Below are 11,872 nucleotides of genomic sequence, written 5' to 3'. Positions count from 1 at the left end.
ATCGTTATACCCATCCCTGGACTATGACATGACATGCAATAACAGATGGCTTTGAAGTTGGGTGTCGCTCTCTGTAAATCTTCAAAGAATGTTTCTGTGATTGGTCAGATTTTTTCTCCTGAACTGTCTTCAGTTTTTTTTTTTTTTCTTAGAACAAATTTTAATATATTGAATTCAGTCACACTTCCACATGTAGATGCTAAAATTGGCTGCACAATACTTATCAAGTTCTGCAAATAATTAGAAATCAAACACTGAATCAGCACTGTTCATTACTAAAAGACGACGAAAGGTAGATTCTGTTGTCACTCTCGGATCGTACAATGATCGGGGCATCCCTGGTTCCTTCACGCTCATTTACAGGAAACTCCATCAAAGTCATAGTGATCCTTAACACCAGCCAACTCTGTCAAAATTGTCTTCAGTTTAGCTATGACACAGTCCAGGGGTAGATATAATGACAGTTATCCTTACAAAACTTGAGTTGTTACAAGGCTGTTTCTCTGTCATACTGTAACCCAACTTTTTGCAATTTATTTTCGGGAATTTCCCAACCAAGGTTTTGCAAGATTTATCTCTGTAAATTGTTATCTTATTCCATTCTTACACAATTAAATTCAAAGGTATACGTATTTCCATTCAATTCTAAATCTGTGAAGCGAAACTTAATATTTAATGATATATATATATAACTTAATGAGTATATTTTTAAACAGAACTTGCGAAATTTAGTAGCCATGAAAGAAAGTTGATAGTAGGTGATAATGTGGTGAATGTGTGGCTACAAAGTAAAATGTCCGACTCTCTGCCTCTAGATCAAGATCCAAGTAGGTGCGTGGTTTTTCTCCAAATACTTCAGATTTTCTTCACAAACATATCTTAGCATAGACGCAAATCACTCTAGCTGTTAAAATAATATTGCAAAATATCATATCAAACAATTCATTTGACATTATTCAATATATAGAGTGACTGTAGTACAAATAACACAAAACTTATGTATATTACTGATAAGTCTCTTTATTTGGTAATCGTGGTTACCTTAAAGGTATGATATTTACGATGAAATATTTCAATCTTTAAAATTGTACACAATAAAATTCCCACTCTTTAAAGTGAAACTTAAATCACTAAATACAATTCCACTTAAATGATATTTTGTAGTTTATCAACAAACCTATTGCATGATTTACTTTTAAAGAGGGGAAATAAAAAATATCATAAACATCAAAATGTCGTCTAACTCAACATCTCACATTTCAAATGGGGTCCTCTCTATGCATGATTGCAAACATTTTCATATGCTTAATGGATTTACAAAATAAATGCCTTAAAGACACAACAAACGATATGTAAATTAGTTTGTGTTCTCAAACTGGATATAGATTTGTATATAATTACCTATATTATATACAAATATGTATAACGCCATATATAGATATATCCATAAACAATTTCAAGCACTTATACACATATATATTGCAAAAACGGTTTCAGTAAAAAGTTACAGGATTTCTCAAAGACTGCCGTGTCCATTTTTTTAATAGGAATCGACAGGAAATATATAATACAATACAAATAATATAACAATGAGATATGTACACACTTCATTACATTCTCTGTAACCTAGAAGTAAATATTTACAATCAAAAGACAGGGAATTGCTAATTAAAATGATTAAAATACATTTAGTCTTTGCTAATAGGGAAGTAAGAGTTACCTCCCTTCCCATGAAAGCTAAATGAAATCTGCTAAAATTGCCATATTATCATAAAAACTGAAAATTGTGTCATGACAATTTTATCACTAACCTTATGAAATTTGACATATGATGTAGGCCTATGGTTTGGTTATTTTTATCATGTTGTGTTAACATTAGGTTTCATATTGCAGGAAAACTCTAATAAGCCATTTTTAAAATAAATTATTGCAAAAAAATGCACCCATTCAAAATATTCCTCTAATGCATCTAATTCTTTAGATAGAACACATAAAGCTTCATTTAGATATCTTATATATCAAATGGAAAAGCAAAACCATTCACTTATCATTTATAACATATTTTTCAAACAATTGCTCACAGTGCATATTGCAAGTTAAGTGAATGAGAAAAAATAATAATATAAAACAAAAATGACAAATGATTACATTCCATCACAAACCTCTCTGAGAATTTATAACTTTAAATCAATTTAAAGAGAAAGACAACTACTCTCTTTCTCTAACATCCATTAACATAACGAAGAGAGATGGATTTCAGCCAATCAAATTATGCTAGCCAGATGATTGATATTAAGGTACACTAATCTACATTGCAAGGTTTTTGAAACAAGCGAAAAATGATGAAAAAGATTACAAGCAAAAACACTGAATTATGATTCAGAAACATTTTCTTTGGTTTTTAAATGGACTATAAATATTCTTTGGAACTTAAAACCATAAATAATGATAATGATAATAATACTATAATTCTAGAAGCTACTGTAAAGCATCATATTCAATGCTTAACTAAGGATTTCATCAAATATTTTCTACATCTACAAAGGTCTGAATTTAATCCAGCAATATGAACCTTTCTTAATTACTTTATTTGCCTGAATTAGCGCCCAGGGCACCTAAGACTTTTTTCAAAGGGGCGCATATTAGGATTAAGAAAATGTAAGTCTTGGAATGAAATGCCACTTTTATAGTCATCACATACTTAAAATATTTAGTTTTTTTTACCGTGAAATATTCCTATCATATTACCATAACACTTATATCCTGTCAAACCTCTATTTACCATAATCCAGTGATGTCACATGATGAGGGGGTGGAGGAAGAGGGGTAGGGGAAGAATTGAGGGTTTGAGGTGTGGGCTTTAAGGGGGTTAGCTCCTTATAGAAAGCACAGGGATGTTCCTATTAGCAAATTCAGTATTTTGATTAAAATTATTAATGGTGGCCTCCATTTTATGGTACCACCACTGTATACAGACACTGTCTCGAGTATGTGAACACATAGCTTAGGTAACAATGCTTCTTAACAATTTTATCAATTAAAGATCTATCAATTGTGCTGACTTCACCTGTGAAAGGTGATCAACTGCAATGACAGGATATGAGTAATATTTACCCAGGTGATGAGGCTAGCTGTATCCGGTTCGTCATGTACAGGGGGAGGGAGGGGGTAGGGGTTAACTGTCAAATGGGCATTGAATGATTATATTATATATAATCTACAAACTAAAAATCACTTGTAACATTGGGATTCAATTATGATATCGTTTTAGCATCTTGGAACAGAAAATGACCAAAACAGAAATCAAAAAAATATTTTGACCTGAATCAACAAGGTCTGTGACCCTATATCCTTTAATTCAAGCTGATAACAGTTGTCATAGAATTTAAAAATAACTTGCAGGAAAATGGCAAAAATATTGACAGTAAATGTACTAATTAAAAACTTACATCCAAAATACCAAAGGACAATCAATATTTGTAATAAATAAATGTATGTTTGATATAAAAAAAGTTTCTGATAGTGTGTGTATAGGTTTCTGTATACAGAACCAGCAGACACATTTCCCTAGATAGCCCAAGTCTCTGTTGTAGACAGGTTTAGTACTAATTTCTCCTATCGCTGTTAGTCTCCAAAGTAAACAAAAGTACACCTGTCACTACCTATAACTCCAGAACCACATGTGGCAGCATCCCTCCTCCATCCCTCTAACACCACCTCAGGTTCTAAATGAAGATACAAGTAAGGTCTCGGGCTACAAGGTATTCATGTTTAGGTTATAAGATGAGACAATGTGACATGGCTCCCCCCCTCCATCCCTCCCCCTCCCTGTTCTAATCCTGAAGAGTGACTGACAACTCTATCATCAAAAACACATGAATGTTACAACAAGATGTGACAAGTCTGTGCTATTTTTTTTTAGCAAAGCTGCTGACAAATAACTAACATAACTATACACAAAAATCACCTTAATGATTTGAACCCCTTCCTATCTTACCCATGCTACTGGGACTGAAAAATGACTGGAAAATATCTAAGATTAATCAACAATTCCCCTTCCCTTTTTAGCTTGAGGAATAACTGGCTGCTCTTAAGGTGAAAGGACAACAAGATGACAGTAGCCCAACCTTTTCTCCTGTTTGTGCAGAATGATACAACTCCCTCCCTTTCATCATCCTCATCCCTCCTTTTAGGTTGAAGAATATGAGCAAAAACACCTGGATGACAGGACATGGTGCCCCTCCCTGAGGTCCCCCCCTCCCCATAACCATGCTGAAGACTGACTGATAGATACATCAACAAAAACATCTGGATGATGAGACCGTGATGTGACAAGGTCCCCCCCTCTCCCCTGTTACCGAGGCTGAAGAATGACTGACAGATACATCATCAAAAACACCTGGCTGGTCTACTTATTGTCTTGTCAGGGCTGACATTAGGATGCACACCTCGCTACACACGTGTAAGGAGGGGGGAGATAAAGGGAGGGGGTAGTAGATGATTGATAGTGATGTTAAGGAGAGCCAAAGGGATATAAAATACACAGGTATTTAGCAGGAGATTGTGTCAAATTGACTAACACAGGTCTTTTTTTATGGGCGACAATGACCTCTGTACTTTCAATCTTCTCTACAAAGTCTATAACTAACTGCAATGTTTTTTATTTTGTTTGGACAATTTAAAAAAGGAAATGTTTTCCAATAATAAGCACAATGTTAATCAAATAAATTATAAGATATATTGTATTTAGCAGAAATATCTAGTGGATTCTAGAGAGTTTCTTGATACTGTATATGAGTTTAAATATTCACTGACTAAAGTCACAAAGATAATTTTTCACTTGTGTCTTGTCCATGCTTCAAACTTACACGGAAATTGTCTTCCCTTGTCAGTTGGGCCATTTTGCTACATATCTGATTAGCAATACCTAACAATTGTGTAAAAAATGTAGAATCCTCAATGTTACTGGTACAAAAGCTAAAATTCTGATTTGATAACTACCCAAATTGAAATGAAATTAAGCCATTCACATGTATTAGCATCTGATGCAGGGTACTAAAAATGTTACAAATAATAGTATAAACATCTGGCAGGAAATCTAATCTGTATCAATTCTCCACAGGGAAATTACATATGTCACCTGAGTTGTTATAACAGGAAAACTCAACCAGCCATGAAGATGTATTTGTGTTTCATTTTGTTGGAAAGTCAAGAAGATGAATTATCAAAAGGTTACAGGAAGATAAAAAAACAGACGACCATCAATTGAAACATTTGAAAAATTGTTAGTGTAGTTAAAAATGTCTATTAAACAAAATTTAACAACACAAGCAAATTCAACAAGCTCATAAAATTAAAGTAACAATAATAACAGTACATTAATTGCTGTTTGTTTGATAATAAGTTTAACGAATCATAATGTTAATGATAAAAAGTGAGAGAAATAATTGCCATTTCAAAATATAGCACATTTTAAATACCATTCATGAAAATTAAAACTTCCGTTTCGTCAACATGAACATCCTGTTAGAGAGGAAAACTGTCATTTCACTTTGACATAAATCGGAGTGTTGTAATCTCGTAAACGTGTTCCATCCGAGTTTTCAGAATGGCTATCATATAAAGACATTTTAGCCATTAATCTTAATTTCTCAAACATATCAATCATGCCAGCTCTTAACAAAACAAAAAACAACAGCACATATAATTCTTATCTAACAAGACTTTGATGCTCCGAGGGATTCATAACTTAAACTAAATACACTGCCAACATGTCCTCGTCATGAACAGATTTTAGATTTTTTAAAAAGATAGTGACGTTTAATTCAGAATTTTTATCAAGTTTTATTCTGCAACTTCCTGAAATTTGACAAGTTTTAGGGTTTGTTGTCCGTCAGAACCAGGAAACCATTAAAAATAAATAAAATCAAGATGGCTTGAAGGTTTTTTTTTTCTTTCTTGTCAGAAAAATTCAATAGAAAAGAAGGACAAGGATTTAGTTTAAGAGAATAACAAATGACCTTACTGGTTAATTCAGAAATGAAAAGATACTAAAATGACGTTGAAGAGTATTTCAATCAAGAATTTTAGAAAAGGCATAATTTTTTGATGACGAAATCTGTAGCATACCTGCTTTTTACATTGAAAATAAAGTTTGAAAAAAATGTTATGTTATTTTACCTATTTAAGTAAAATACTTTATGATTGAATTAATCCTGGATATCTGCCAGAAAGTTTCGGTGGTAGGAAAGATGAGTCTAAATGTGTGTAAATATAAAGTTTTTGTCTATGGGTCTAGTTGTTGTCTCTGGACCATATCACACGAGACATTTGTAGATGGATCACGACACCATGTCTGTCCTTTTTGCCAATCTCTCGATCAAGACAGACAGCTAACTCTTAAGGTCACTCGCAAGATCATCAGAGTGTCTCTGCATTGTGACTCGTCATATTCACTTACATTCCCAGCAATGGTTTTCATATGAATTCCGAAATCTAATTTAATGATTTCATAGTATTTTATTATCACAAGAAAAAATATCAATATCCAATGGTTTTCAGTTTAAAATAAATTCATCTACCCTGAAAAGCACATGTGGACTGTGACTGGAAGGGCTCATGATAACATTACAGGGGGAAATTTGTTACCCTGAATAACACATGTAAATATTTGTTTAGTGAAGATATTTCACTCCCAGCCTTAGCCCCATATACCTGACAAATTTTGATTTCAAGAAATTTTGTGTAAATGTTGTAGAAGATTTTGATTGTGTTATGACACATATGTAATATAAAATGTAAGACTATCCACCTGATCCACGCTGATTATGTACGACTTTATAGAAGACAGCTGCGATTTTTCATCGTCATGTCAATAAATTGTATGGCTGCTATACTAATGAATGTCACACTTTAGGATGATAAATGTCCCCTCTACATTATTTTGTATTATCTGCAGCCTATCTAGTAATTTATCTCTACCTTGTATCCTGTTAAATATCACTCCCACTCTGAATTGATCAAAAACTTCAAATATCCATCAACACCTGCAATGTATCCACAATTATATTTTCTTAACTTTTCGCCAAATTTTCTTTAACAAACATCATTTTGCTTTCAGGAAAACTATTATGTTTAACAGAAATCTTTTTTGATGATTGTACAGGACAAGAAATGAGAAAAAATTTGTTTTGGAAATAGTAACAGAGAATTTCGATAAAGGAAGTCTGTATTTATTAACTAATAGAGAGCACTGTTTCATATTGTTATCACTGCTTTGGATAAAGATGGAACTCAAGGCAATAACTGCTTTCCAGTTGAAAAATCTCAAACGAAATTTCATTGAAAATGAACATTAGTGGAACTAAAGATTTTACCCTAAATTTAGCCCAAAATCTTGGGTTAAATTTACATTGTTACTCAACAGAATATACAAGATCTTAAAGCGTGCCTACATGACCCTGAGGAAAAATGGAATTCTTATTTTCAGAAAAAAAAGAAAAAGAAAATCTAACTTCCTCTAAAACATTTCTGTCACAAGCAGACATGGGACCATATCACAGTTTAACTGATTTTTATTATATCTATATCTTTTGCCATTATGAAAAAAAGGTTTAAAACTGACAAAGGTATTAAGTGAAATGCATGAAAATTAATCAGATTAAAAAAAAAAGTGGTTTCATATTATAAATGTAACAGACACTGACAACTATTGTTGCCTAATTGAGAGATTATTCATAATTGGTAATTATTTGTAAATGAAAACCGTTCTGGCATTTCAATGATATTTTAGCCAATTACCAATAGGATTTCATATGCAGAAAAAAATATGACTTGAACAAAGGTGTTAGTGGATACCAATGAGTAGGAATTCTATTAAAAATACATATCAAAGGAACAACGAAATAGTAGAAGAGAAATCTTTGGGCAGTGCTAAAATGGATTCCAATGAACAAGAAAAGATGGAAATATGAATTATCATTTTAAAGATAAAGATTATTTCCCCTTGCTAGCTAATTCGTGTGCCATTTCATAGTACTTTGAGAACTTTGCAGTGTGATCTAAAGGGAGGTAGACATATGGGCTCATATTAAACGCCTCTTTGATACCGTATCGTTTGACGGATGACAGATGACAGCGACTAAGATGGTATCGATATGACCCTTTAGATGCGAAATGCCTGCTACACGCTGCGCATCTATACTCTGCCGTACCGTCACTTTCACTACCACTATGCTGGCTACCCTCCTGGTCGGAAAACCCATCTCGCTCTAAAATGTCACTTCCATCATCATCCTGGCCCTTTTTAAGGGACAGATTCAGAGGTAGTCCGGAGTCGGGCGACTCAGACTGTCTGAGATATTTGATGGACTGGGACGATGCTAGCAGCTTTGGTAGGTCCGTTTTGGTGATCAGTTTTTGTAAACTGTCCAGTGGATGTTCACTGTTTAGAGGCTGCCCATATACAAAGCTGCTGAGTGAGTCCAGAGCTGACGACCCTGACTTTGAGTCTTTAGCTGGCCTCGATTCCTCTTCCCCACAGTTTAGATATTTGCTAGCCAATGTTTCACCATTTTCAGAGTTCCCAGTGCTTTGCGATTCGTCAATGTCTGTACAAGGACTAACAGGCTTATGAACACTTTCACACATTTTCTCTAACTTTTTCAGATCATCCTTTGCACTAGATACAGAGGAGGATGGTTGCAGACACACATTTAATGCATCTTCACCTGATGATTTTTTCACAGATCCATTGTTGCGATGTTCATCTTGTTGGAAATATTTTCTGTATTTTTCAAAGCGATACAGAGCTCCATGTCTATGCTCCTTATCGTCGCGATAAACGGATGGCTTTAGAAGTGTTTTTTCACCGGTATTGAACACCATGTTTCCCCTATGATAATCGAACTTTGAGGAGAAGCTTTTCTGTATGAATGATTCCATAGCCTTAAGTGCAGAGTTATCTCCCATGTCCTCCGCAGCTCTACCGGGATCAATGATATCTAAATTCTTGGTCGAATCCGTGTTCTTCCTCACCTTAGAACATTCTGATAAGTCACTTTCAGATTCCCGCTCCTTTTTCACATTCATAGGTAAATCTTTCAAATCATTTTTTTCCTCGGGGGACTTTTTCATGTCCTCTGAAGACCTTTCAGGACTAGCCCGTGGAGATTCCTTCACGTCATCTTCCATATGAGCTGGTGACTGTGGCAGAGGGGAGGACACCTCCTTTTCTGTTTCATTGCCATTGACTTGTTCGCCGACCTGAACCTCTTCCTTAACTGTATCTGCTGATGGAGTTGATACATTATCAGGGTTTTCCTCAGTAATAACACATTTTTGGCTTTCCTGTTCTTCCTTATCATTGATAGTTTCCTCTTTTGTGATTTTATCGCTGTGGGATTTGTCCTCACTTTCATCACTTTTTATTTCCTTGGATTTGTCGGAGGTATCTGACATTTTCTGCTGATTTATAGACAAATCTAGTTCCTGAATGTCTGGCTTTGTGTCCATCTCCTCATCAGAATCATGGGGCCTATCAAACATTGAGGCAGTCTCTTCGTCTACCTCATCTAGATCCTGAGAATCGTGGGATTTCTCTGATTTTATGGAACTGATTTCATCCTTGAATAAACTCATTCTTGATCTGGTAAAATCACTTTGTTTAGTGCGGAGACAGAGTCGCACATGCTCAACAAAGAACTGAGTCTCTATACGGTCGCCACAGTTCTCGCAGCTGATCGTGCTGTCCTCCGGCGTTTCACTGTCTGGACTGTCGGTGAAGTGACGATGGCCATTAATCGGAGGAGTAACAGGATGACTAAGACATTTACGTTTGTAATTCAGAAATGAGGCGACATTAGGATTTCCTAGACCTTCAAAACCTTCCTTGTCATTGTAATACCGTTTGCGTCGCCCGCGGAAGGCAAGGTCATTAAGATAGTTGTGGGAGCGAAGAATGTTTTTCTCATTAAGATAGTTGTGGGAGCGAAGAATGTTTTTCTTGTGATGACCGGACATGATCATGTGATTAGCCAGACCCTCCATATCACTGAACGTACTGTTACACACTTTACACTTAAATATACACTCGCGGTCCATCTCACGGTCACAGTATGCTGAACACTTGTGCGACCTTCGGCCATGCTCTGAACTGACTATTTTTGTGTAGTGTTGTGTCTGCATCATGTGAACAGTTAACAGTGGCAAAGACTTGAAGGATTCTCCACACTGCATGCACCGTAGAATGCGTTTGGTGTGTTCTGATTCCTGATTTAGCCACATATCCTGTCCACGCACCAGTTTTGGGTATTCCATGATGGCTGCCTGTTTGGTACTTGCAGGAGAATGTCCGGTTTCCTGCAGATGTATACTCAAACCGTACAAAGTGTTATAAGTCTTTAAACATGTACACCTGTGCATTGTATACTTACAATCATCAGTAAGAATATCACATTCACTTCCCTTCAATGTTATGTTGGAATTCAAGTCGGTATCGGGAATTAGTGGAGACGAGTCTTTTTCTGAATTTGCAGATGAACATTTTGATTTCTCCATGTTTTTCTCCAGCCTTGAGGAATTATTAGGACTATGAACCTGTGGAGGTTTCACCACACTACCAGTGTGAGATTTCTTGACAATATTGGAATTCTTTACTTGACTACTGCAGTTTAAATGCATAGGACTATGTGATTTGGATATGCTTGATGACACTGGCAGTAGCCCACTGATGGGCTTCCTTACTGAACGCATGTGGAGATTGCCCCCAAACCTCTGCTGGAGACTTTGTAGTGTTGACGGAATATCACGATCCACTGACGAAGAGTGATGCCCTGAGGAATGACGATCTGAAGTGTGATGCCTTCCTGTGGAATGATGTCCATTAGAACTACTTTTGTACTGGGACTTGTGAGCACTGCGTTCACTCTTGTCATTGGCTTTCTTGGACAGATCCAGAGGTTGTTCTTCAAGAAGTGATCTTGGCGACGGTGAAGTTGAAGTGCGGTTTGAGTGATGGATGGAGGAGGGAGATTTTGCTGTTGAGTATGGGGTAGGATAAGACTTTGGTAGTTTGTTGGAGTACATTTTGGCTTTGGCCATTGTTTGTTTTGGATGTGTTGGAGCATTTTTTATAGCCGACATTGCTGACAAAGTCATTGGAGGTATTGGAAACTTGGTTGGAAAAAATCCATCTTTAAAAAGTTTCTTTGGTGGGGTGTGTTGTTTCTTTTGAAGAAACAGTGGCAGCGGGTCCTGCCTCATTAGACGCTGTAGAGGAGGTGTCTCGGGTCTGGAGGGGGGAGAGGGTGAATTCTTTGTGTCCTCATCTTTTTTCGTGCCGGATCTCTGACTCTCCTCCTTAGCAGGGGACAATGTGTCATCCATATGATGTGGCATGGTGTCTGCAGACATAGGAGACTTTTCTACATCAGATTCTTGTCCGTCAACTCCTCTCTTCTCTCCCTCCTCCTCTTTGTCCTCCTGCAGTGGACTATCCTCGTTTGTCTGTTCCACTACCTCCTTCTCCACACCCTCACTCTCCACCCCTCCAGCATCCTCTAAGCTGCTGTCATTGTTCATATCATTGTCTTTGTCTCCTTCAATGCCTTCATTTTCACCACTCTCACAACCATTTTCATCGTTTGCTGAAAAACACAAAAAATGAAAATTAGTCAAGAAAGCCTTATCATAATACGTAAGATAGATTGGAAATACAAGGTGTTAGGCATGTTTGTAATATATATTACAAAGGTATCTTCTCTTGTGGAGAAATACAAGGTGTTAGACATGTTTGTAATATATATTACATAGGTATCTTCTGTTGTGGAGAAATACAAGGTGTTAGACATGTTTGTAATTTATATTACATAGG

At 36.0% G+C, this 11,872-nt stretch overlaps 1 protein-coding gene across 4 annotated transcripts in view; it reads right to left on the bottom strand.

Annotated features, from left to right (window-relative positions):
• Positions 1-995: 995 nt before the first annotated feature.
• The window catches only part of LOC138315294 (teashirt homolog 2-like), a 143,957-nt gene continuing 133,080 nt past the window's right edge, over positions 996-11,872 (bottom strand). For all 4 annotated transcript variants that reach the window (XM_069256189.1, XM_069256191.1, XM_069256187.1 and 1 more), the window contains exon 2: positions 996-11,645. In XM_069256189.1, the coding sequence (XP_069112290.1) occupies positions 7,996-11,645 (3,650 nt within the window). In that variant the 3' untranslated portion in view covers positions 996-7,995. The remainder of the gene's footprint in view (positions 11,646-11,872) is intronic.

The sequence above is a fragment of the Argopecten irradians genome, chromosome 2 (assembly GCF_041381155.1).
Source record: "Argopecten irradians isolate NY chromosome 2, Ai_NY, whole genome shotgun sequence".
Lineage (NCBI taxonomy): Eukaryota > Metazoa > Mollusca > Bivalvia > Pectinida > Pectinidae > Argopecten > Argopecten irradians.
This window is presented reverse-complemented; position numbering and strand designations above follow the sequence as displayed.